At 44.6% G+C, this 27,608-nt stretch overlaps 1 protein-coding gene across 2 annotated transcripts; it reads left to right on the forward strand.

The window, feature by feature from the left end:
• The first annotated feature begins 11,681 nt into the window (after window positions 1-11,681).
• On the forward strand, window positions 11,682-27,507 carry TNFAIP3 (TNF alpha induced protein 3). Of its 2 annotated transcripts, none has more exons than XM_081250674.1 (9): window positions 11,682-12,039; window positions 15,491-15,800; window positions 19,117-19,307; window positions 19,930-20,077; window positions 20,242-20,412; window positions 21,494-21,674; window positions 22,829-23,733; window positions 24,405-24,586; window positions 25,312-27,507. In XM_081250674.1, exons 2-9 carry the CDS (start codon window positions 15,506-15,508, stop codon window positions 25,594-25,596), a joined length of 2,358 nt encoding a protein of 785 aa, XP_081106800.1. In that variant the 5' UTR covers window positions 11,682-12,039; window positions 15,491-15,505; the 3' UTR covers window positions 25,597-27,507. The 2 variants fall into 2 exon arrangements, with proteins under 2 accessions (XP_081106800.1, XP_081106801.1); XM_081250675.1 differs by lacking the exon at window positions 11,682-12,039 and adding an exon at window positions 14,977-15,389.
• The last annotated feature ends 101 nt before the right edge of the window (window positions 27,508-27,608 follow it).

Consider the following 27,608-nt stretch of genomic DNA (forward strand, 5'->3'; position numbering starts at 1 on the left):
TGAAAGCAAATGCAGCTGAAAAGATCATTAATTTCCCCTAAGACTTTTTCAGGTTTATTTTCAAGAAGGACCAGGCACTGTACCCCTCAGTTGAGGTGTGATTTTATTAACAAAAAGAATACCTACACTAATAATACCTAACATGACAATGCTTCCATTCCAGATGAAGGAGCATGCTCAGACATGCAGTCAAATGGTATTTCAATTTATTTTACAGTTGATTTTGTTTAACTTGTTCAAACTGTGCTAAATTAAGCATTGTGGTTAATAGCACAGACTTCGGATAAACAAATCTCTAGTACCAGTTTTGTCAGTTTCTAGATCTGTAAACTTGACCCTCTTATTTTATCTGGAAAATGGGATGATCATACCCACTTGTGAAGATTAAACATGATAAAACAAATAAAACTTTAAGCTCAATATTGAGAATAAAATAAGTGTGCCATAAAGGTGTATAAAATACATGGATATGAAGCACCAAATATCAGAAGATGATAATAAGGCCCTCCATTTGATTGACAGCTGAACAATCTTAATCAAATCCTCTACTATCCTATGGATGGAGATTCTGTACCTTCAGAACAGAAATAAAATCTATATAGCATTTGGCAATATTTTCTTCATCCTGCACACAGTTGTCAAGGGAGATGTGAAATGCAAGTCCTATCCAGTCACCTCTGCCTGGGTGACCTGATACCTCCTTGGATAAGCCGGAAGCCATAACCTGTTTAGTTAACTCATGTCCAACAAGGAGGCCACAGATGCCCCCAGTGGGACTTCTAGTCACCTTACAAAACCTGCCACAGAGGTGAGTAGGACAGAGGGAAGAATGGCAAAGACAGGGGAATCATTGCTATTTCAGGGTAGAGCCAAGTATGAGTCATAATCATGGAAATTTCAGATTACTGAGAGACTAATTTATCTTAATAGATTAGTCACTCCAGGGTATGGCAATAAAGTGTGCATTTGTCATATATTATATTTTGTCAGCATGTGAAGGGCCAGGCACTGTGTATTATCTTCATTTAATCCTCACAAAAACTCTTTGAGGTAGGTACCATTATTACCCCTCTTCATATTATCTCCACTTTTTGACAGCTTCTACTGAGAGACACAAAAATAGTTAAACGGAAAAACATACCATATTCTTTATTTTTTATTTTATTTTATTTTTGCGGTATGCGGGCCTCTCACTGTTGTGGCCTCTCCCGTTGCGGAGCACAGGCTCCGGACGCGCAGGCTCAGTGGCCATGGCTCACGGGCCCAGCCGCTCCGCGGCATGTGGGATCTTCCCGGACCGGGGCATGAACCTGTGTCCCCTGCGTCGGCAGGCGGACTCTCAACCACTGCGCCACCAGGGAAGCCCAACATACCATATTCTTGAATTAAAAGTTTCAAAGTCATAAATATATAGTCTTTCTTTAAAAATTATAAATTTAATGCACTCCCCTCCCCAAAAAACTAATCAATTTTGTTGTAAGGGGAGGGACTAGATAAGTGAATTCTTCATATGAGAAAGTAAATAAGCAAGATTAGCTAGGAAAATTCTTGGAAAAAATAGAAGATATTATTATTAGATACTCTATCAGATATTAAATTGTTATTAGATACTCTATCAGATATTAAACATTCTAATTGTTAAAACAATGTTTTCTTTGCAAAAGACAAAAAAATCGGTAAAATAGTGTAGTAAGTCCAACCATATGTTGAAATATGTACAGAAATTTAGACGATGATAAATTCAGTTGGAGATTAATGTATTATTTAATAAGTGGTTTGCAACAACAAGGTGGCCACCTAGAAAAATAAAATAAAGAATAAAATAAAATAAAATTAGAGCCCGACTTCACAGCTTAAAATAAAATAAATTTCAGATGGATCAAATATTTGAATGTTAAAAATGAAGTCACAAAATATTCTGAAGAAAGTTGGGAGATTTTAATTTTTTAATTTCAGAATGATAAAGACTTTCTAAATATGATTTTTTAATCCTATATATATATATATTATATATATATATACTTGCAATTCATACAACAGATAAAAGACTATTTTTCATGTACATAAACAGTTCTCTTTTTTTAAATTTATATATTTATTTTTGGCTGTATTTGGTCTTCGTTGCTGCACGCGGGTTTTCTCTAGTTGTGGTGAGCAGGGGCTACTCTTTGCTGCGGTGCGCAGGCTTCTTATCGCAGTGGCTTCTCTTGCTTTGGAGCACGGACACTAGGCACGCGGGCTTCAGTAGTTGCGGCACGTGGGCTCAGTAGTTGTGGCTCGCGGGCTCTAGAGCACAAGCTCAGTAGTTGTGGCACACAGGCTTTGTTGCTCCGTGGCATGTGGGGTCTTCCTGGACCAGGGCTCGAACCCGTGTCCCCTGCATTGGCAGGCGGAATCCTAACCACTGTGCCACCAAGGAAGTCCATATAAACAGTTCTTATACTTTAATAAGAAGAAATCCAACACCCAAGAGAAAATGCACAAGACTTGACGTTTACAGAAAGGGAAATAAAGATGGTTCTTTAAAATGTGAAAGGATGCTCACCGTTAGTCATGACAAGAGAACATAAAACTACTATGAGGGGCTTCCCTGGTGGTGCAGTGGTGAGAGTCCACCTGCCAATGCAGGGGACACGGGTTCGTGCCCCGATCCGGGAAGATCCCACATGCCGCGGAGCGGCTGGGCCCGTGAGCCATGGCCACCGAGCCTGCGCATCCAGAGCCTGTGCTCCGCAATGGAAGAGGCCACAACAGTGAGAGGCCCACGTACTGCAAAAAAAACCCCAAACAAACCAACTACTATGAGATGCTATTTTTACCCAACAGTTTCACAAAGATTTCCATGGGAAACAGCACTGGCAGGCACTGCTGGTGAGAATATAAAGGGACAACCACAATGCAGAACAATTTGGCACTGTCTATCCAACTTTCAAATGCAAAGATCTTTTTACCCAACATTTCTACTTATAAAAGTATATCTTACAGAGATGTATTCCTGTGTGTGCAATGGTCCATCCACACTGCAGCATTGCCTCCCAGAGCAAAAGATTGAAAGCAGCCTAAATGTCCAGCGATAGTTAAATCATGGTCCAGCTATATAATGCAATGCTGTGTAGCCATTTAAAAAATTATAATAAAGTGGATCACATGTGCTGATATGGGTCAGTTCCAGGATATTTTAAGTGAAAAAATATGTAAGCCTGAGGAAAGAGCTTTGTGAAATTGAGTAACTTGCCTAAAATAACCTTGCTATTATAGGGTGGTTGGTACTAGAACCCCGTTCTTTCTTAGTACAAGGCCCTGCTTAAATGTGCACTGCTGTTTTGTTGTTGTGGAAAAGTCATGTTGTTGAGAAGATGGTGAGGTCAATGGATTACATGTCTTCTGTGACTCTATGGATCCACTGTTTCTTTGGGCAGTTTTTCAAGGAGGAGGGGAGAGGGTGTGGAGTGTGGAATTGACTGTAAGACTTCACTCTAGTTAACATTGTTTCTTGAGCAGTTTATTAAAGCTTTCCCCTTAACCTCTGTCAGACATAGTAGGACTAGCAGGGAAGGTATGGCTTACTGATTTCTCTCTGGGTCTCTGGGGAAGAATTGAAGCTGAAAGATCTAGTATTGGAAGCTGAGGGATCTAGTATTTCCTAACCCTTGGAAAGCATTTTGTACCCTGAAGTGAGCCAAGTACTTATGGCAAAATCTTTTCCATTCTGAAGGGAAAAGCCTTCAGCAAACAAGGGCATTAACAGTCCTTGAAAGATAAGTGGCAACATCACAATTCAGTTTAGGAAAGGAAATGAAGGCAGAATTCTTATCTAATTAAAACAGCCTGGGGAAAGAAAGTGGGCAAGGGGTAATTACCTACCTTGGCATTTGGCCCAGAAAAGAAAGGTATTTCTCTTCTTTCAAAAACTGTCAGGAAACTTCAAATTATAATGCTTGCTTTAGAACTGTAGGGAATTTTTTATCCCTGCATCCCAGGGTGCCTGACACATTTGAATTATTTGGCCCTTGGGATGCTTCCTTTAAAAAGCAATTATTCATTTTCCTATAGATTTTCACTTTTAAATTCTAGTTCCCTTGGTTTAGTCTTTACTGCTTTTATCAAGTGGAGGAAAACCCTATTTAGCAAAAATGTGCTGGTTTCCTAGAGATACTCAGGGGTTTTCTGGTTGTTGTGTGAGAGTCTTTTACTTTAATCCATTTGAAAGTTTCCAAGGCAGCATGGTATAGAATGTGGTCTGTTGGGCACCTGGAAACCTGGGGTTTATTTCTGGTCTGCTATTAACCTGTTATGTGTCCCTGGGCATATCACTATACCTTGTTGGGGTTCAGTTTCTTCATCTGTAAAATGAGGATATGTGCAAAATAAGATTAATTCTTATCAGGAATTGCAATATACAAAGTAGATGGAAGCAAAGCCTTTCTGGGAAATTAGGTGTGACCATGGAGGCTCACTCTTCCTCACCCATCCTGCATGGGCTTGAGGATGACCTTCAAATCATCTCCAAGGAATTCTAAGATTCCTGGGTAGGGGGAGATCTTGGTCAAAGGGTATTAACTTTCAGTTATAAGATGAATAAGTTCTGAGGATCTAATGTACAGTATGGTGACTATAGTTGATAATACTACATTATATACTGGAAACTTGGTTAAGAGAGTAGCTGTCAGGTGCTCTCATCACCAAGAAAACCATATATTATCTGTATACCAAAACATCATGCTGTACACCTTAAATATATACAATTTTTATTTTTTTTTTTTTGCGGTAAGCGGACCTCTCACTGCTGTGGCCTCTCCCATTGCGGAGCACAGGCTCCGGATGCACAGGCTCAGCGACCATGGCTCACGGGCCCAGCCGCTCCACGGCATGTGGGATCCTCCCGAACTAGGGCACGAACCCATGTCCCCTGCATCGGCAGGCGGACTCTCAACCACTGCGCCACCAGGGAAGCCCACAATTTTTATTTTTTAAAGAAGTAAATTATCATGTGGACAAGAAATCAAGTCATTTACATAAAATAATTGGTCCTGATAAAAATACATTCAGTGGATTAAAAATAAGAGTATGTGAATTAAAATTGGTTTACTGTACTATTTTTTAATGAATCAAAAAATTTAAATGTCTTATTGAAAAATAATTTTATATATTGGATAGTTTGAAATTTGCTAAGAGAGTAGATCTTAAGTGTTGTCACCACACACACAAAATGGTGACTATGTGAGATTATGGATGTGTTAATTAGCTTGGTGTCGTAATCATTTCACACTATATACATATAGTAAATCATCCCATTTACCTTAAATATATGCTTTTTTTGGTCAATTATACCTCAGTAAAGCTGGGTAAAAAAATGTTCATTAAAAAACTAAAACATTGTCCAAAAAAAGAAAGAAAAGAAAATTATCAGTCTTGATGGTTTCAAAAGTCCCATCAAACACAAATATTCAATAGTTCTATAATTCTATATTTGTGAAAAAAGTTAATGTATAAAGGAATTCTTGAACTACCTTGCAAAATAAAGGTGATACTCTTCCCCCAAAATATGGAAAACAAACATGAAATGCTTTGTTGTACCTTTTAGTCTGTTTAATTCCAAGCAAACATTGAAATAAAACAAATTATTCTTTCAAGAAGATGAACAATTAATAATAACTAACATTACTATGTGCCAGTCACTGTTCTAAGCACATCACATGTATTACTTTATTTAATGTTCATAATAACCCTAGGTCTTACTATTATCTCCAGTTTTCAAATATAGAGCTAAAGGAAAAGAAGTGAAGTAACTTCTCCAAGATCATTTGGCTATTAAGTGGCTGAGTTGAGCTTTGAAGCCAACAGTGTAATTCAAACCCTGTACACACACTTCCTTATTAAATGTAACCCACTGGAATATTAATTCATATACAATTTTCTTGACAGAACCAAAGAAGGATCAAATGTTGGAGTTGGAATGACTCTTAGGGATTAGTGCATCCAAATTTTCCATTTTATAAATGAGCACAATGAGACCAAGTTAAGAAGGCGAAAAATAATCTCTTGGCTCAGCTGAAAGTTTTAAAGTTTCTAAAATGATTTATATCAGAAATTACCCCCTTAAAAATTTAAACTAAAAATAAAAAGTAAAGTAAGTGTTAACTCAGAAAATAGCAAATAGATTCTTTAAGGCTTAAAGTAAACGATCATTAGCTTAGGAGGTTATTTACATTTTCTCATAGAGAGTTTTCCATCCACATCATCTGATTTAGCTCTAGAAAGGTACTTTGAAAGCACAGCCACATGCAGAGTTCTGCAAGGATAGTTCAGTCATCATAAAGCAAACGACTATAGTTAGGGGATAAGACATATTAGGTTGTGCGTTTCTAAGCGATTATAGTTAAAATGCCCAGGGCCAAGAATTTTTCAAGCCACCCAAGCAGTACAATAATTTTCCTGAAGTTCAAAGCCAGGAACGTATATATGAATTAAGTTCTTTCATTTAAAAAAAATGTTTTCTTTTTAATCTCAAATCTCACATGTGCCCAGGTTTGAATGTTTGACATCATTGAGAACCAACCAAAGAAGTACTATTTGGTTCAACCAGAGAAGCCAAGAACCGACGATGAAAGCGTCAAGAATCAAGGTATTTCTTCCTAAGAATTTATTTCAGAGCTGAAATGCAACAAGTTGAGTTTGGGTGGGGGGGGGTTACTTCTGTAAAATACCATGAAAGGCACTTGTTCCAGGAGAAAAGTTACATTTCATTCTGAGATGAAGCATGATGCCTATCTAGCCATTTTCTCTGGAGACCTGAAGGTGTCTCAAGACAGATTCAGCAGATTTATTTCAAGTGTGGAAAACCCAGGCAGCCTCCAAAGCATATATTAAAAATATGGCAATTGTAAAATTTCCTTCTAGGTTTCTAAACCTTCTATAATGAAAACTAGAAACCAATTAAAGCTAAAGTCTTAAGACTTTATGACAACAGACCCAGTTCGGAAAACAAGAGTGTTTTTTTCAGTAACATAAAACAAACAAAAGGTTAATATTTTTGCATATGATAAACTCATTTACAAATGGATTTTTAAAACTAAAGTGCATGAATAAACATTTTAAAACACCTAAACATTCGTTTGGGAGACTAGTCAACTTCCCTATAATCAAGAGAATAATACACATGCATAAACATGCGCGATAAGCACACCGGCAGAGGGTCCTTGCTTCTCTGCCCTGCTGATGTTTACTCATTCTAATAAGAAAGAAGAGAATGTCTGGCTGGTTCATCTCAGGTACATACACTTTTTTCCTGCGATGCCCCATGCACATAATATTAAAAATTAATAAATGTTTGTAGACGTTTTCTCCTGTTAATCTGCCTATTTTCAGTTCATAGACCCAGCTATGGAACCTAGGAGTGTAGAGCTAAAGTCTTTCCTCATTTACACAGTGAAGAAGAAGGGGGAATGTAATTACATCAATAAATGTAGGCTATAGTCAGTGAGTAAAAGAAAGAACATGTGTACATTTAATAGGATGAGGTTGTTTGCCCCACCCGCCATGTTGATATCAAATCCAGGGTATGCCTTGCAACTCTGGCTTCTCAGAATCATGGAAATACAGCTGCTTCTCCTCCAGCCTGCTAAGGCGCTTGGAATTTCCACCTTTAAGCTCTGGGAAGTTCTGCTGTCAACAGGAATGTTTCTCAAGAAATATAACACAGTAACACGTTGCAATCTGTTCTTGAAAATGGACACAAATTACCTTATTAGATTAGCCAGTCCCAGAAAACAGGCCCCTGGGAGAGAATGAAAGCCAAAATCCTTCTTTATGCTCATGGGGAGTAGGCCAGGAGAGAAGGCAGGGGTGACAAGGAAGCAGGATTATGGGCACCCCAAACTGGATGAAGGGAATTGAGAGACAAATGAAGAAAAAGGCGGCGCATCAAAGGCAAATTTTCACAATGGCTTGCACTATTCCACATAACAGGAACTAATTTATTTCAGTTAACATCCAGCTTACTATTAAACCCAACCCCGCACACCAGCTGGTTCCTAATAAAACCCATTTTAGATCTTTCGGACATCATTCATACTGGGTCATTAATAGAAGCCTCCACAGAAACGGAAATGAAACCAAGAATTGAATATTTACATTCATAATGTAAAATAAAGTTACTTTGGCAAGTGTTTCAGCCAAGTGTTGACAGAAAGTTAAACCAGAATTCACTGGGGAATGAATTTTCTGACAAGTTTCAGATTTCAGTACTCCATGCTTTCAGGCAAAGTAGGATAAAGAGGGGTTGAACTTGGCACTAAACCAGCTCCCTCCCTTCTAGTGGAGGATCTTTGTTCCTGTTACTAGTGACTCACTGGGTTACCTCAGTTAAGTCCCTTCCCTGTGGTGGGTCTTGGTTTCTCCATTCACCCCAGATAATCCCTGTAGAGGATCTGAGGTCCCTAGATAAGAAGTAGCATTTCAGGAAAATTTGGCATCCATAGGGTGATGAAACCTGTGACATCATTATCCCAGTTCTCCTTGGAGTTATAGCCCACAAAGAACTTCTATTGTCTTCTCAAAACTAGCCCTGATAACAGCCTTGAAAGTGCAAACATCACACTTCAATAATCTCAAAACTCAGCCCAGGGTTATTAAAATTTGAAGCAGGATTTAAAGCCACCCTGCCATAACTAAACTGCCATACTTACATAAGGCTATTTCAAAATACGTTTAATATGGATTTTCCTTTTCAACAGAGAACAATGCCAGGAAAAGGGGAACAATTGTACCACAGACACAAAATGTTCGATTTTAGTTTAACCCATGCCATGGAATTCCATACACTTTCAGAAATACGCTGTGGCTGTTTCTTAAGAAAGACTCATGGACTGAGTTTTGAGGTGAGCCAGATATGGGTCCTCTTCCCAATTGTCACATCTGCCTCTCTTTAGTCAGGTTTCTCCTGCCCCCTTCCCCACCCCCCCTCCACTCCAACCCCACTATCTTGGGATGCACATCTTTTTCATTATGTGGTATAGGCACACAGGCCACAGTCACAGTCCCACAGACTGTCTAACTCCAAGAGGTCATGTGTGCTCATTGTATGAAGTTCACGACATGTGAATGTTGGCACCACAATAAAAATGACACATAACTTGGGAACTCACCAAAACACTCCACATAACCAGAATTCCTCTTCTCTTATAAGGAGACATTTTTTTTTCTCCTATGTGTCCACTCAATAAATATTCATTTCTCTTTGCAGAATTCTGTTCATCTTGATAAGGTCTATCGCAGAAATTAAAGTCCCTTGCAAGGCTTTTATACCTCTCTGGTTTCAATTCATTCCACAGATTTCCCCAAATTTTATATCCCCTTTCTGATAAGGAGTTTCTCCTTCTATACTCTCCCTTCCTCTTCCACTCTTTCTTTCTGATTTACCAAGAAAATTCTTACTGGTCTCACCCATGTGTTAAGTATGAGAAAAGGAAAAGTGCACACCCACAGCTCGGATTTAGAAGACAGAAAGAACAGTAAAAACTAGAGAAGGGCAGGGCTAAGAATGCCTCCTCACAGAGACCATCATTCCAGTGGTAGAACTATGGAAATGGGGGTAGAGCTAAACTGAGGGTTACAGACCACTCCTGACTCTGACTGCCATTACCTTGTCACAAATCCTGGCAGGCAAGATGGTATAGCGGCGATCTCAGGACAACTAGAAGTGACAGATATGAGCGTGGTCCTTCAGGCTTGTTACGCCTGCTATTGCATTCCTAACTCATGAAACCAGGGAGCAGATGGAAACCAGAAAAGGGGCAATGGAAGCTACAGGAGGAGTTGAGGGGCCAGAGCCAGACCGTGATGCACAAGAACAGGCGCATTCTGTCTCCAAAGGAGCACAAAGGGAGAGGGGTCTGAGGACTGAGGATGTTCTTTTGCATACATCATCTTTTATCATCTCCACTAGCTCAGAAAGTTTCCTGAGGATGACACCAAGGCCTGTCTGGGTCCCAAGAACGTATTCTGGCCCTGCCCAGGGTCCACGTTTGGTTAAGTGAGTGCTGTAAGTTTATGAGGCTGTGGCCAGGGTACAAACAGAGGCCCTGAGACTTTAAATTTTGTAGGATCTTTTCTGAGAGTGATTATTTTCTGAGAGGACCTAACAGTGTGGGCTTTGGAATAAGGCAGGCCCAGCGCCAGTCACAACTCTGCCACTGATTGTGTAGACTTTGGGCGAATGGAGTAAGCTTCTTAAACTTCAGTTTCTTCATCTGCAAAGTGGGGTTGTGAGACTTCAATGGCAGAATGCATTGCCAACACTTAGCCTACAGCCTGGCATATAGTAAGGACTTGATAAGCATCATCATCACCGTTATCATTATTATATTACTAGCTTGACTATCCATTGTTTGAGTGTTGGCAGCTGAAAACATTTGTGAATGAGAGGACGACAAATACCAGGTGGTTTGGAGTTGGAAGAAACTCCAGCCATTGGTTTCAAACGACCAGCACCAGCCCTGGGCCCTTGGTCACTACGGACTCTCTAAGTGCCATTGGAAAAGTGCCACACTCCACGCAGCCTCCAGCCCAGGCTCTGCAGGTTCTTACTGGAGAGAGGAGTATATTTTTACAATTCAAAACTTGAGAGATATGGCCTGACAAGTATACCTAAGTCTACAAGGGGGCAGTGGTACAGAATACTTCAGTCTGGTTCTAGTCTAGTCATTCTAGAAAATGAGCCGAGCCAAGGGGGAGACCAAGACAGCAAAAGGACCTAGTGCCCCCTCTCCACAACTCATGTTCCTGCACAGCCAAGGTGGCTGACACCTATTTCTACAGGACACCCTCTAGGTGAAGACACTGCCCTTAGAATGCTGTTTAATAAGGGGGTGTGTGGGGGGGGGTAATAAGTATTATCAGCCATTGGCATCTTGGGGTGAACTGTCATCAGGACCTCTAAAAAGACTCCTAATAAGATCTTAGGGGGATGTGGCAAGGACAGTAAAGGACTAGAAGTGATTTCTCAACTGAAATGCTACCTGAATGGGATGCCCCCCGGGCTCCTGGTACGCAGAAATGGAGATGGGAAATCAATCAAGTGAAGGACGGGGTTGATAGTGGTTCTGATTCCTAATTTTATCTAAGACTGGCTTTGCCCCTGCGAATTTCGAGTCTGCAGGGCCACGAGATCTGACGTCACTTGGAAACGGCATCGCACCAGCCTGAGGTCCGGGGCTGTCACGAATGCTGCGGATGGGGACCAAGGGCTGTGACTGCATCTTTTTCTCGAAATCCCCCCGGGGGGCCAGAGTTGGGCGCTCCCGACGAGCTCATCACGTGCGCAGTTCAAGCTTTGCAAATCCAGCGGAGGCCTGTGGTGGTTTTTAGGGTTTTCTTTCTTTATGATTTGCCTTCTTGTTCTCCACAGTTGATGATTTTCTGCAGAAAAACGGCTGAGAAAAAGAACCTATTTCATTTCCAGTTCCCATCACTGCGATTTCCACATGGATGTGACGTTGAGTCCAGCTTCCGAAATGCCCAGGTGACTCATGCGGGGACACCCCGGGGCGGGGCGCAGGAGTTTCTCGGGCGTCGGGCAAGGCGGGGCGGGGCGGGGACGGGGCGGGGCGGAGCGCATCAGGCCTCCCGCGTCTCCTGCGCCCCCTAGCGGCAGGAGACCACCGGCTCCGGGCGCCCGGCCCGCGTCACGTGACTGGAAAGTCCCTGGGTGGAAATCCCCGGCTGTCCGCGGGCGGTAAAACAGAAAGGGAAAAAAGAGAACTGGCAGTCTGCAGCCTTGGCGGCGGCTAAGTGCAACGAGCTAGGGGCCGCGGGGGGCGGAGCGGCAAGAGCGGCCGCCGGGGAAACTGCGGCGGCAGCGGCGGCGGCAGAAGAGAGACGCACCCCCGGCCGGCCCGGCCCGCGAACTAACCCAGAGCAGGGCGTCCATGGGGCGCCGCCTCCACCTGGCCCCGACCCCGACCGTGACCCCAGCCGACGGCGCACGCCTGTCCTGACCTGGACTTGGGGTTTCTGCAGAGGATCGCGTGTCCCGAAGAGGTAACCCCCGCGTCACTGTGCCGTCTCCCCCGGGCAAGGGCTGCGGGTGCGAGTTTGGCAGCGACCCGCGGGCTGGCCCCGTCGACCTGGCCTTGGTTTTGCAGCGGTTCCAGAGGGGAGTTTGTTGGCCGTTTGTACCCGGTGTAGGTTCTTCACTGCTGAGAGTTGAGGGGGCCGCGCCAGATGTTGGGGTGACAGCCGGGATTCAAGGATCCAGCCAGCTGTTTCTTGCAGATAATGCAGAGAACTTGAAAGGCAGCTGCCTGCGGGGAGAGTCGCTCCCGGGGCCGCTTGGTCGCGGGTGGTCATTGGTGCTTTGCTCTTTGGCTTGTCTTTTTTGGAATCAAGCTCTTCATGCTTACGGCTACGTAGCCCTTGCAAACTGCTGTGGCCTCTTTCCAGATTGTTGTAGCACCAGCCCGAAGGTGTGGCATGTCTCAAGGGCAGCAAAACCCAGGGGGCGGGGAGCCAGGTCAGCTCAACTTCCCAGGGACGGCTTGCAGACACTGAGAGTTAAGCAGTGTCAGAGAAGTATGCGTGTAGCAGTGGGTGGTCGGCCTGCCTTTGGGGGCTCCAGTTTAGAGCATCTGCAGGCCCCTATCCCCCAGTCAGACTGTCTTTGTCAGTCGGGGTCGTCCCACATCCTGCCACCTGGCCTTTCAGGAAAGCCGTGGTATTAAGTAAGGAAGGAGCTCAGAACTTGTTGAGACCGCTTTGTTTTCAGTTCTCCCAGCCTCTGATCTTCTTTCCTTGGAAAGCCGCTCTGGTCAAGTATCTCAGGGCAGCCCTCTGAGAGAACCAGTGTTTCAGGGTCCTCTGGACCACAGCCCTAATGTCCCAGAGTATTAAACAGCCAGTTACTGCTTCGGTCTTGGTGGTCTAAAGTGCTTCTTTATTTATTTATTTTTCCAATTCTTTGTACAATTTTTGAATTTTTGGAGGGGTACTTTCCAAAAAGTCGATATTTGTTGATAAAAAGCCAATGAGGTAACAAACATGAAAGAAATGTGATGGGTAATATTGTATGTCTTTGCATATAAGGACATTACAATCATAGCTCAGAAATTCTTTATCACAGGTCAGATTATTCTTTAATCTTAAGTGTGGAGAAGATTATTCTTTAATCTTAAGTGTGGAGAAGTCCAAGTCCTAGGCAGTTGGGCAGTGGGTTTTGATTTCTTTTAAGGAGGCAATTCTGCAGGCCGCGCGAGGCTGAACCTATGAGTGAGGTGACACCGGGCTATCAAATGTTGACATTTGCGTGTCTTGCCTATGGTTCCAGCTTTCACTGTTTGAGAACTTTGCTGAAAGATCTTAGGTGAAGATGAAGATAAAAGAAGAGTCAAAAAAGAGGCTACAACTAGCTTGTTTCAAATCTTCCTCTTACCTGTCTGTTTCCTTGTGTGAGCAGCAGGCACTGCCACCACGGGAGTGGTGTTCTGAGATTAGCAAGGGGCGGGTGTTGGAAGACCGGGCTTCTCAGCAAAGCCCTGACCCTGGATGGTGTGGGACCTACCTGAGCAGGACCAGTACTTCAGTTGCCGTAGATGGAGACTCAGGTGGTCATGTGATTTCAAGCCGGGGAATAAGGTTGTCTTTATCTTTAGCCTCAGCATCAAGCTGATGGTCAGGCAGTAGTAGAAGTATGTGGTCAGGCAGTGCTTGTTGAGTGATGGGTGGACAAATGAATGACATCGTGAAAGAGGCATTTGCCACGCCACCAAGGGGAAGTGTGTGTGATATGTTTGTCCCTTTGTTGTGTCTGTGGTCCTGCCATGATTTTGCCCGTGGTCCTGCCATGATTTTGCCCAAATCCACCTGCAAGGAATATCTGACATCAAAGCAGAGATTACCATTTGACCCAGAGAATGACTTCTTCCAGGCGTCATCCAGCTATCAGATAAGGAATCCTGAGCTAAATCTACCACCAGAAGACTCCTCAGAAGCAACCTCAGGGTCTTCTAGTCCACCTCTCTCCTTGGAGAGGGCCATGAGAAGTTAGACCATTTTATCAATGCCTTTGAGAGAGCCGAGACCCACCAGGACTGGCTTCTCTGTAATCTAGGTTTCTTCTCCCTCTTACATTGGTTTAACTTCTTTCTCAGCTAGAGGCTTGCCCTGGTAAAGAGTATGACACAAGAGTGGGATTAACAAATGCAGTGAAACTTCCTAGGGCCTCTCTTCGTGCTCTGAAAATGTCTTTGTCTTCATCTTGGAAATCAGGATGGATGGCAGGGCACCCTACTAAGGGCCAGTGAGCGTGAGCTGGCTCTCCGCAAAGCTCTGCTCTGTGAAGATCCCACGTTACATCATTCCATCATTCCATGCTGTTGGCATGGGTTGGGGATGCTGGAGTTTGCCCCCCTCCTCGTTCATTTGTCCTGAGTGGTCCCTCTGGCTGAAACTTCTTTCCTTGTCTGCTTCCAGACTTTTATTTCTTTCCACCAGTTGATTTTGCTTGCAGATTTCAGGGTGAAGACAGGGTGCAAAATCCATCTGAGTGTTGGTACCTGGAGGACGATAATAAAATTTGGTTGACGGTTGAGTTGAAGTAATACAGCTAATTCTGTAATTATATAGAATATAATTCTGTACTTCCAATATCTGCTCTTGGAAGTATAGAATTTATTATTCTATTATTGTTATTGTTATCATTATTCTGTTTTTTATCCTCACGTTGTTAAGTTCAGTGCAGAGGTTCTGAAAGACCGCTGACCGTTTGCTCTTAAAATTACAAAACACCTTGCTGGGAATAAGCTTTTGTGTTGGTTATAAAACATGCAGTTTAACTCTTTGTATATTATAATACATTTTACAAGTAAATGCTTTATAAATATTTCTTTTGGGGACTAAAGAGAAAAGTCCAATCAACAGCCTAGGTGGCAGCATAAAATTGCAGGATTTTTCGCAAAATATTTATTGTCTTTCCAGTATAGGGAGGGAGTGCTTGAAAGAGGTAAATCAAGACTTTGCCTAAGAGCAAGGGCTGCTCGGTGGTGCTGTTAGGAAAGGAGCCAGACTCGTCAGGACTGCATTGTGCCTGTAACTGGCATTCAGGGCGCCTAAAATCCAGTGGCTGCCTCAGAGCGGCATCAGGATGGAGTGGGATTTTCAGTCCGTTACGAGGCACCATACCTGTTGCTGACAGACAGGCTTGGCTCCCTGACAAATGTTACTGAAAACATGGGTTATTCCCCTCCTCCTCGTTGCCCACTGCCCGCCTTCCTTCTCTTGTTTAGACTAATCTTTAAAAGTGATGTAACTTAAAACAGTCCGGTGTGAGTTCATCTTTGGGGCCAGCTAGTATCCTGGGAGTAGAGGTGACTAAGATCTTTTGCCTACCGCTTAGGGTAATGACAAGATCAAACACTGGGGTTTCCTGCAGGCAGGTATATAGGAGTCATATCAAAGCCGAGCTAACGGCATGGGGTTTTCTTTCCCTTCTCTTCAGGTGTTGGAGAGCACCATGGCTGAGCAACTCCTTCCTCTGGCTTTGTATTTGAGCAATATGCGGAAAGCTGTGAAGATAAGAGAGAGAACTCCAGAAGATATTTTTAAACCTACCAATGGAATCATTCACCATTTTAAATCCATGCACCGGTACACACTGGAAATGTTCAGAACTTGCCAGTTTTGTCCACAGTTTCGGGAGATCATCCACAATGCTCTCATCGACAGAAACATCCAGGCCTCCCTGGAAAGCCAGAAGAAGCTCAACTGGTGTCGAGAAGTCAGGAAGCTTGTGGCGCTGAAAACAAACGGTAAGACATGCTTTTGTCTGGGGGCTGGGGTAGCTCCCACCGGGCTGGGTGGCCACTTATTAGAAGGTAATAACACCAGTCCAGATCGAATCTCTTAAGGCCGTAGGTAGGTACCTTAGTATAGCGATTCTATAAGGGGCACGTAACGAAAGCAAGCTTGTTTTGTGAATATTTTAATTAAGGATATTTTCTAGTGTCTGTTAGACAGCAGAGCGCACTGAGGCTTTAAGAATGCATTTCTAGACACCATGCGCCTATTCAGTATATGTGTCTGGTACGTAGGTATGACTTCTGTATGTAATTCTTGCAACTGTTTAATCATCTGTGAAATACCCTTCCCTGGCCAGTAATGGAAATATCAAAAGGCTCTGCGTTCAAAAGGAAAGCATTGTGTGAAAACCGGTAGCGTTTCCCACTGTCGTGAGAAACTGCTGGTGATGATGGCCTTACACTTCTTGAATCAGTGACAGTTTATGGGTTAACCAGTGACTGTTATCAGCTCCTCCCTCACCTGGGTTCTGTTGCCCACAGTCCCGTGATAGGAACTAGAAAGGTACTTGAGATTCTTAGCACAGGTTTTAGACCTCTACTGCATGTGTTTTTAGGGATTCCTAGTACTGTACGGCATTTCTTGCTGTCTGTGACTGTCTACCCAATGGCCGTTTATGACTAGTAGGTGTTTCCTGTTCCAAGCTTGACTGTTTTGTTTTTTATTTACTTCCTTTGAGCAAGAGTATGCACGTCACAGAAACATTCGAGCATACTGTTTTTCATGCAGATACAAAATTCTACTTGATAAATGCAGCGAATTATTACAAGAAGCAAGTAGACTGCTTATAGTCTTAAGTAAGGCCTTTTTCTCAAAAGTCTCCTGTCCTTAGATCAGTGACAATCCTAAACCATCCCGATCAAAATAATACGTCGAAGGGCAAAATTAGTACATCCTTGTTGACAGTGAGATGATAAGGACGTCAACTTAAATCAATTGGTACGTTCACATTGGCCATTTTTGACTTGGGCAACTTGGCACGATTGAGGGACATGTTTTTTTCCTTTGGTTCTGGGAGTTAGCGTCACCTCAGCGTCTTGCTTTTATTTTTGAAGCACAGGTTCTTAGAAACATAGAAAGAAAACTGGGGCTATGTAGTGTTTATGTTGTTCTTGGCATTAAGTCAAGTGATGCTTAGAAGTAAGTAATTATGTGAAGTCATCATCAAGGGGTTTATGGTCCTGACAGTTTGTGGTTTTAACTCTCTCCCATTTGGTTACAAAAAGAGGTGGGAGAGTTGGAAAGAACAGATTCTGCCAAATTAGAAATGTGGTAGAAAGAGAAAAAAACGTATTATCATGAACTGAACTGAGATTTTAGGGTTAACTTGCTCTGGTTCCTTAAGAGAAAAAATGGAATATAAAAAGTAAATACTTGTTTTGCAAAGATAGGTCATTTAAATCAAGGATTCATGCTACAAACAAAACTACAAAAGCAAGTGCATTCTGATATCATTTTCTGAGAAGTAAGGATTTTTAGGCTCAGGATCCTTTTATTTCACCACTTGCAAAAAAAATTCCTTAAAATTCTGGAAAAGGAAGAAAAGATATTTAGGGGAAGGAAGGAAACAAATGACTTTTCCTCTCTGATTTTTATTAGCACTTTTTTTTTAAGCCTTCCCCCTATAGGAGGGCTCTACAAAGTCAATGATCTGTTTGGGGAGGGGGTGATTCACAAGTTTGCATTTGAGGATATGAGACTGTGGTGAATGAGGAAGGGAGTAGGTGGCATAAAATTGAAACTTCATGTGAAAAATTCCAACGTCTATTGGCTGCAGCGATTTCACTTGTATAATGAGTAGCCCTATTCCAGCTCACCCTGACCACACCCACTTGGAAAGTCCAGAGTGCACTTCGCACTTTAAATGTCTACACACCAGAACAAAAAGTACAATAGCTGTTGCTCAATTGCTAGTCAAATAACTTAGCGCTGGGGAATTCCAGATGTTACTTAGGGAATTTTATGCTGGTGCATCTCAATAAAGAACTGAAAGTAAGCACAAGAAGAAAAAAAGCCTTATCTTTGCTCTAGATTTTGCAAAGGGGAAATTTCAACAGAATGCAGTTGTTGCTACATTTCTGCCAAGACACAAGCCTTGAGCGATCTTTTTGGTTCATTTGTTTGAATGTTTATTTAGCTATTTTTTCTAAGTGTGTAAATTGAACGGATACTGGCTGCGGATACATTTTTGAGGGTTTTTTGTTGTTGTTGTTGTTTACAGTTGACTGTAATTAAGATTTGATAAAATTTCAAATAGCTTTATTGCCCCATAGAACAATGTAAGAACACGATTGAACTTCTCTTTATAAAAACAATTATGCACTTCCCAAAAGAGACTAAAGAGTTAACTTTTTAAATATTAAACAGACCTCCAAAATGTTTATTCTTTGGAGTTCAAAAAGCAATGCAGTCTCATGAATTGTGGATTTTAACCTATAAAAGTAACAAAGTGATAGAATAAAATTAGACCTATCTTTTTCTCAAAAGGCTCAAAATTCCTCAAGTGCCAGCCCTAAACACTGAATTATTTTCAAATGTAGACATCCAGGCCCTCTTTAACTCTGAGAAAGGACTCTAATTGCTAACAGGCGGGTTCACACAAGGCATTTCTGGGGGTGGGGTGGGCAGGCAGTAGGTAATTCAGTCTTCTCAATCCCACTTTACAGACCAGGAGAGGAAGCTCCCAGGCCCCAAAGGCTGTGGTGGGATGGTCAAGTCATGTACCGCTGAGTCATGGCCAGGCCATCCCTGTCTAGTAAATGGAGCCAGACCAGCTTCCTGGTTTGAGCATGTTACCCTGGGGGTTCTCGCTCAGAGTCAGAGAGCAATAGTGCCAGCGTCTTAGCCAGAAAATCAAGGCATGTTAGAAAGGAGTGGACTTCAGAGATCATAACCCAATGTCCTCATTTCCAAAGAGGAAAAATACTCAGAGGTTAAGGAATTTCCCCCCAAGGTCACCTAAGCTAGTTAGGGCAGAGCCAGGCTGGAACCAAGGGCTCCTGACTCTCAGTCTCTGGTTCCTTGGCTCTGTTAGTATCATTCATTAAAAATCGGAGTTAAAAGAATGATATATTTTTTTTTCGTTAAAGCTGTCATCACCTTGTGAAATGTTACCAGCTGGCCCTTCGCCTAAGACATTAAACCACTGGCGTTTCTCACAAGCGCTATTGGGTCCCCGCATGGTAGCTGTAAGGCTAGTTTACTCTGTGAACCCCTGCTAGGCCTTAGATGTAGATTTGCTTGAATTTCCTTCCCTTCTGTCCTCAGGTGACGGAAACTGCCTCATGCACGCTGCTTCCCAGTACATGTGGGGTGTTCAGGACACAGACTTGGTCCTGAGGAAGGCGCTCTTCAGCACCCTCAAGGAGACGGACACCCGCAACTTTAAATTCCGCTGGCAGCTGGAGTCTCTTAAGTCTCAGGAATTCGTGGAAACGGGGCTTTGCTACGATACCCGGGTATGTTGTGTTTCCTCATCAAGCATCTATTGACAGAGCTCCATGGTGGCAAAACAATACCTTCGGCCAGTCCCTGCTCTCAAGGAGCATGTGATTTGCCGGGTCACGTAAACTTGGCAAAGCAGAGTCAATGGAAAACACCAGAAACCTCCTGTGGGATGGACCTGAGGCTCTTGTCACTGCTTCCCAGCTGGGGAGTCATCTTAGAATGATCTTTCTGGTCTTGGGCTTCCCTGTGGCGTTTTAGTTGTTTTTCAGTTTGATTGCCCTTCTCATGCTTTACTGAGCCAGCCAATCAAATTCAGACGGGTGCCTCCCCATTTTCAGTCACAAGTTTGGGATTTTTGTGCACATTTGGATGAGGAGCGTTGACATTATGCCTCATCAGGGATTTTTTTGAAAGCAGGTGCTGTCCCCATCCTCCCCTACCCTTGAGTTTGCCTTGTAGTGGAAAAAAGTAAGGGAAGAAAACCAAAGTGGGGACAAAAGGGTGATCGTTTAAGTGATAATTTCAAGAAAGGGTAAAAGTAAGCTGAGTGATACAAGTGATAAATTATAGAGTGAAGCCAGAATTGTTTTTTAGTGCAGAGTACATGCAATGATTTCTTTTCTGTCCCCTTAGAATTGGACTGATGAATGGGACAACCTTGTCAAAATGGCATCCACGGACATACCAGTGGCCCGCAGTGGACTTCAGTATAATTCACTGGAAGAAATACACATATTTGTCCTTTGCAACATCCTCAGAAGGCCGATCATTGTCATTTCAGGTGAGATGCCTGCTGAGGGCTTATCCGTATTTAAGTGCTTTTCAGCTTTAGTGCTTTACCTCTTAGGAAAACCCATGCTACCAAAGTTACAGGAGACCATAGTTAAATGGAATCTGATGAAAGCCACGGAGGGCCTTATCTTTTCTTTCTCTTTCCTTAAACAGACAAAATGCTGAGAAGTTTGGAATCGGGTTCCAATTTCGCTCCTTTGAAGGTGGGCGGAATTTACTTGCCTCTCCATTGGCCTGCCCAGGAATGCTACAGATACCCCATCATTCTCGGCTACGACAGCCAACACTTTGTACCCCTGGTGACCATGAAGGACAGTGGACCTGGTGAGAAAACTGAGCATCTATTCACATTTGTACTTGCTGGCAGATACTGGTACACCCCGTTCCTCCTGAACATCAGGGTTTGCTCTTTTGCTCCTTATGGAGAGTCTCATTTAAGTATATTAGTTTTATTTAAATACAGCGTTCTGTCAGTTGCTTAGCAACAGTGATGCAATAGCAGTCATGGTAATGCGCCCCCAACTTTTTGTCTACAGTTTGGGAAGTCCTTTCAGCATGTTAGTGGCAAGTAGGAGATGATGTCTGCTACTGCTACCATTTGTTAACTAGCCCGTAATACAGGGCCTGGCATGGGGCAGGTAAATGTCTGGCAGGTTAGCTATGATTGTAATAGCTTAATGAGGAACTAATAAGGCACTTTACAGATGCTCAGGTACATTATTTTCTTTCATTTCGTCTTCACGGCATCCCTGTGGATGCGATAGCCTTACAGTACAGGTGAGGCACTCGAAGCTCAGAGCAGTTAAATAACTTACCTGATGGCACAGAGGTGGATGGTAGCACGGCCAGGACTCGAACCCGGGTCGGTCTGGTTCTGAGTGTGGGATTTGACCAATAAGATCTACTGCCTCCAGGCTGCTTAATATGCTGTGGGCGTCCTGGAAACCATGTGGGGGTTTTTTGGTTTTTCTAAATTTTATTTACTTTTGGCTGCATTGGGTCTTCGTTGCGGTGCACGGGCTTCTCATTGCGGTGGCTTCTAGGTGCACGGGCTCAGTAGTTGTGGCTCCCGGGCTCTAGAGCGCAGGCTCAGTAGTTGTGGCGCACGGGCTTAGTTGCTCTGCGGCATGTGGGATCTTCCCGGACCAGGGCTCGAACCCGTGTCCCCTGCACTGGCAGGCGGATTTTCATCCACTGCACCACCAGGGAAGTCCCAACTATGTGTTTTTTATTAGAGTTGAGCACAGTTTGTTTCCCCATTTGATTTTGTGACTAGATAATACTTTTCCACTCTGTAATTGTATCCTTTCTGCATTTTCAAAATGTAGTCGTTCTATATATGGCCTCGCACATAATCTCATTTAGTAGAATCATATTTTGCTGATGTGTTGTTTTTTTCCCTCAGAAATCCGAGCTGTTCCACTTGTTAACAGAGAGAGAGGAAGATTCGAAGACTTAAAAGTTCACTTTTTGACAGATCCTGAAAATGAGATGAAGGAAAAGCTCCTGAAAGAATACTTGATGGTGATAGAAATTCCTGTTCAAGGCTGGGACCATGGCACCACCCATTTAATTAACGCTGCAAAGTAAGCAGTTTGGTTTTCGCTCTATCCTTTGTCATCTCTAAGCTGCTGCTACCCCCAAGACCAACAGTAAAGTTATTTGAAGCTGGTTTCCTCCAGCGTGAAACAAGTTTAGGGGCTTGTGTGTGAGTCAGAGACAATCACTGCAGGTAGCACTAACTTGGGTTTCACATGGGAACAAGAAATTTATCCAAAATGATTTTTCTGCATATCTGGATGCTGAGCGTCAGCGCTGTGGCTTTAAAAAGTGCATATTCACATCAAGGATGGGTTGTTGTTTTTTGTAATTACCCTAGTGCTAGACTAGCAAGCGAAAATTCTTAGAAACAAAACACTCATTCTCTTGGCTTCTGGGGAAGGCAGACACACCAGACACAGACTGAGCTGTAGAATGTGTTTATGTGGCAGGCACGTGACTTGGCCACGTGGGGTCGGGAGGAGAGACCCAGAGTGCAGGTTGTACAGGTATCAAAATTGTAAACACTGGCTTGATGATAAAGAGATGCCCATTTCCTAGAACTTGAAATGCACAAGACCGAGAAGACCTAAGAGAATCGGTTTCTCAAAGTGGAGATGAACAAATTACAGAGTCAGAAGTCAGTATGTAACGCCTGATGGTGTGTCCGCCTCTTCGTTACTGCTCGTGGCAGTTACCGCTAGTAGAGGCCAGGTGCACGTTTAAAATTAATAAAATAAATTAATAAAGAAAAATACAGAACACGTTACAAGGTAGTTTGTACTATAAAGTAAGCTCATCCCAAATGAATACCCTGAATAACGTTTCACTAGAAATTTGATCTCTGAGAAGTTAGAAAGTAAAAGTGACTTTTTCAAAGAGGAAGAGGGTAATTAAGTATAGAAGCAGCCCCTGAGTAGCCCTTTCTTTAGAATTATCTATAATTTGGGGTGGACCAAAATTATTTAAATAAGACTGATTCTCGAAATAATGACGTCTTCTCAACAGTATTGGACTGTGTTACGTTAGAGGTGCAAAGCCTTCATCACAGGCTGCATTTCAGTGAACGGTTATGAAGTTATTACCACAGTCCACATTTTAAAAGTTTGCTCTATGATCTAGTGGTGTGAAGTTGTGTGTGTGTGTGTGTGTGTGTGTATGTATAGGTGTGTAGTCTCATGTTTTTCCTTTTGGTCTTTAGGTTGGATGAAGCTAACTTACCCAAAGAAATAAACCTGGTAGATGATTACTTTGAACTTGTCCAGCACGAGTACAAGAAGTGGCAGGAAAACAATGAGCAGGGGCGGAGAGACACGCACCCCCAGAATCCTCTGGAACCTTCCGTCCCCCAGCTTTCTCTCATGGACATCAAATGCGAAACGCCCAACTGCCCTTTCTTCATGTCCGTGAACACCCAGCCTCTGTGCCACGAGTGCTCGGAGAGGCGGCAGAAGAAACACACCAAAGCCCCAAAGCCCAACTCCAAGCCGGGCCCTGAGGCGCTGCCCCGCCTGGTGCTCGGGGCCTCCCGGGGGGAGGCCTGGAGCCCCGAGGAGCCCTCCGGGGGTCCCCACTCAGCCCCTCCGACAGCACCCAGCCTCTTCCTGTTCAGCGAGACCACGGCCATGAAGTGCAGGAGCCCCGGCTGCCCTTTCACCCTCAACGTGCAGCACAATGGCTTCTGCGAGCGATGCCACAACGCCCGGCAGCTTCCCGCGGGCCACCCCTCGGACCCCGCGCAGCATCTCGACCCCGGCAAGTGCCGAGCCTGCCTCCAGGACGTCACCAGGACGTTTAATGGGATCTGCAGTGCTTGCTTTAAAAGGACTACAGCCGAGCCCGCCCCGAACCTCAGCTTGAGCAGCCCCCTCTCCTGCCACCAGCGCTCCAAGTCTGACCCCTCACAGCTCGCACAGAGCCTCTCCCCGCACGCCTGCCGGGGAGCCGGGCCCGAGGCTCCCTCTGGCCGCCGCTCCCCGGCCGCACGGACTCCAGGGGACAGGACGGGGACGAACAAGTGCAGGAAAGCGGGCTGCATGTACTTTGGGACTCCAGAGAACAAAGGCTTTTGCACGCTGTGTTTCATCGAGTACAGAGAAAATAAACGTGAGTGAGAGGATGGGTTTCACCCCTGTTTCAAAACCCCACGTAGAAGGCAGTTTGCCCCTGAAATTCAAGAAGGGAGCCCCTTCAAGAAGGGGCTGTGGCACTTGAGTGTGCCTTGCGTGGGGGGGACAGTCACAGTGGCTCTGCCGGCACACCTGGAAGCAAAAGCACAGAACAGCAAGTTCCAAAACCCACAAGAGCCCTGTGGGTAGAGTTCAGAGAATTTGTTTTTATAAGGTCATGTGGTGTAGTGTTTGTAACGCAGAATTTAGACGAGACTTCTTTTTGAAACTCTGGCATACTAGAGAAAATTCAAAACCCGTTGAGTGGTAGCTGGAAAGAGAGCGGCCTTCCCTGACGTCCTAAGAGCCCATTTGTGGTTTTTGAAATCTCAGATTTGAAAGAAGGACGGGCACTTAACGTCTCTGCTTGTTCTGTTACTGCGACCGACCAGTGCGGCATGTTCCAAAGGGAGAGATCTGTAAAGTCAAAGATGTTTTTATTACAGTATTATTTCTGTTGGTTATTCTGCTAGGTTTCTGAAAGGTTGGGCTCGTAGGTAGAGCGCAGCTGGTCTAATCTGTGTTAGGAACCTGTCTGTTTCTCGGATGTCAGCATCCGTCCGCTTGGTGAACCGTACGTGTTACTGATGAGCCTCTGCTCTGTTGTAGATTTTGTCCCTGCCTCAGGGAAAGCCAGCCCCACGGCCTCCAGGTTCCAGAACACTGTCCCCTGCCTGGGCAGGGAATGCGGTGCCCTCGGAAGCAGTGTGTTTGAAGGATACTGTCAGAAGTGTTTCATCGAAGCTCAGAATCAGAGATTTCACGAAGCGAAAAGGCCTGAAGAGCAGCTGGTGAGACATCTTGAGGGACTTCCCCCTCTCCTGTGGGCCCGGCCTCCTCGCCGGAGTGATAAGCAGGCTGTCCTCCCTGCTGAGTTCCAGGGAAAAACCACGGGAAAAGTCAGCCTGGCCCCCGGGGCTGGAAGCGCAGCAGTTCCTATTGATTTCCATGGCTTAAGCTTACTTTAGATTCATTTTAAGAAGCAAATAAAACCAGCCGTGGAATAAAACCTGTTAAAGCCTCCGAAAAGCCAAATGGCGATCAGAGACTTCTTGGATTTGTAGCAGAAGTGCAGACTTTCTTAAGTAATCCTCTTATTATGAGATAGAAGGAAAAGGCAGAACATCCCGGGTGCCTCCACTTACTGGCATATAAGAAAAGCAAACATTCATGGATAGATGCCTCTCCTACTGGTTGGAGGGTGGTAGGGAATCTGTCTAAATGAGGGCACCTTAGCATTAATCCAGAGGGAAGCGAGCCGGGCCAGGCTTTGCCGGACTCCGTGTTAGGGTTGGTGGTTCCACCGGGCCTCCCTGGGGCCAGGTCTGTTTTCGTGGGATGGGGAGGAAAGGCCCTTGGAGGCTCCCGTCCATAGACCGCCTCCTGTCCGCTTGGTCAGGCAGGTGCCTTCACCACACCCCAGCCCTTTGTAGGACCCACACCGTCAGATGAGATGGCACCGTGTGGTCCCTGAACAATGAATGTGACAGTGGTTCTCTCTGCTCTCTCCACCCAGAGGGCGAGCCAGCACAGAGACTTGCCCCGAGCCACCCAGAGCACCTCCTGGTCCAAGTGCACGCGGGCCACCTGCAGGAACGTGCTGGCCTGCTGCAACCAGGAGCTGTGCATGGAGTGCCAGCACCTTGGCCAGCGCGTGGCCGCCGGCGCCCGGCGGCCCGAGCCCGTCCCTGAGGAGCCCCCCACGCAGCGCTGCCGGGCCCCCGCCTGTGAACACTTCGGCAACGCCAAGTGCAACGGCTACTGCAACGAGTGCTTTCAGTTCAAGCAGATGTACGGCTAACGTGACCCGGGGGCCAGCCCCAGCCCGGAGGGGCCTGGAGCCTTAGCCCACGTGGTGCTGTGCTCCCAGCGCCCCGGTGCCACCCGAGGGTCCGGCCCTGCATGGGGGGCCAGGGTGTCTCTGAGCAGGGCGGGAAAGAAGCTCTCGGTCACCTGCCTGGAATCTGAGCGAAGCGTGTGACTGGCCGCGGGCGGTGGGAGCTTCAGCCCAGAGCTCCACCTCCTCTCCTTCCAAGCGGCGGCCAGGAACCTCATGGACTCAGAGCGCGTGCCAGGACCGCCGCCTCATCCTTAGAGAAAAGGGGAAGGACGCAGGTCAGGCGGGCTGGGAAAGTCGGAGCCAGTGCCCCTGCCCTCCAAGAGCATTTCTCGGAGATGCGGAGCTGAGGCCCACAGGCCCTCTGCCGGAAGCTCGGGAAGCTCAGGGGTAACGGGCAGCCTCAGAGTGCCGCTCGTTCACGGTTTCACCCTCCCTGCCCCGTTCCTTTCCCACGGACGTGGCAGAAGCCAAACCGTCCACGGACTGTGATGCTGAGGCTGCTGAGACTGAACAAGTCCACGGTGAAACGCACACCAGCTGCTCTTTACGATATGCACCTTGTAAGACCCAGAATATTCTCAGTGGGCAGATGTGTAACTCTTTTGGTTATCACTGTCTTTACTTCTAAAGCTTAACTTGAACTGAGGTGAGCATACACCTGGATACACACATAATGGCCCCTTATGTTACACATGAGGGAATTTTGTTTGTTTGTTACGTTGCGCTGCTGCCCTAGAAGTTTAAGTAAGAAGACTGACTGATAATAATAACCTATTTTCTGGTTGTTGTAGGGGCTAGCACGACTCGTAGACACAGCCCGCCTGAACTCCACCAGCAGACTCTTGTGTCTGTGTAATCACTTTATTTATTTTATTGCAAACTTTAAGGTTATTTAAGTGAAGCTGTTTCTTCTGGTCTGCAGAAATTGCTATACTGTCTTCTTGAGATAACATACTGGCTTTCGGTCATGTTATAGACACAGCAAACTCCTGACCACAGTAAGGGAGTCGACCTTTTCCACACATTTTGGAAAGAAGAAGTTGCATCGAAAATAAATTCATTAAACTCTCATGCTTCCTCGTGAAACTTTGGCCAGAGCCACTTCCCAGCCCTCCGATGAGAAACCCTTCTCCACAGTGTATAGATGCTTCTGCGTATCCTACCTCCTTAGAGGGACGATTGGGAAGGAGCAGGGATGAGATTGGAGAAGGTCACGGGGAAATGTGGAGCCTTTGGTGATGGTTTTGTTTGCTGTGTTAATGCTGTGTGCTGGGGTGCAGGGCAGTGACCTCGTGGCCACCTTAGCATTGGGACAGCACAACCTTGTAACCATGAGTACGAGGACATTTCTTTCTGTCCTTGGCCTGCAGTTTCTCCGTGTGTTTTGTGTTAACTCTCATACTTGTTCTAGAAAAAAAAAGGAAGGGAAACACATTGTCCCCAGAGGTAAAGGCTGCTATTTTTGCGGGGAGGGGGTCTGGACTTAGAACCTGAAAATTTGGGCAATCTATAACTAATTCTCCATGGTCTTTACTTGTCCTCTGTGATGTGTTTTCCCCTTGAGATACCATAAGCCTTTTTCCTTGACAGATCTCTTTATAATGTCTTTCTAAAGATTTCACATAAACTTCAGGCTTTTCATTTAGTTCTTTTAAAGTTGCTATTTTAATATTTTGTGTATCAATATTTTCATTCTTAATGTGAATAAATGGGATTATTTATACTTATTATAGAAAACATTTGAAATTTGCACATCTAGTTGTCTCTCATAGAAAACTGTTGACTCTGTCTTGGCTTTCTTCAAGTTTTCCTAAATTTAAATGTAACTTTTCACAGAAGTCAAGATTAAAAAGTAAATTATTTAAGAACAAATTTTGATGTTTTCTGTTTACGCATGATGAAAGAAAAAGGCCCCAATACTAAGACCACAGTTCCCAAACAACTTTATTTCAAGGAACACCTGGGCAGGGGGT

The sequence above is a fragment of the Mesoplodon bidens genome (genome assembly GCF_964165515.1).
Source record: "Mesoplodon bidens genome assembly, chromosome: 12".
Lineage (NCBI taxonomy): Eukaryota > Metazoa > Chordata > Mammalia > Artiodactyla > Ziphiidae > Mesoplodon > Mesoplodon bidens.

What these genes read in the sequence shown, in the direction of transcription:
- TNFAIP3 (XM_081250674.1), top strand. Translation starts at nt 15,506, where the DNA reads ATGGCTGAGCAACTCCTTCCTCTGGCTTTGTATTTGAGCAATATGCGG. An exon ending in GCCGATCATTGTCATTTCAG is followed by an intron (nt 20,078 to 20,241) that starts GTGAGATGCCTG and finishes TTCCTTAAACAG; the next exon opens with ACAAAATGCTGAGAAGTTTG. An exon ending in CGAGTACAGAGAAAATAAAC is followed by an intron (nt 23,734 to 24,404) that starts GTGAGTGAGAGG and finishes GCTCTGTTGTAG; the next exon opens with ATTTTGTCCCTGCCTCAGGG.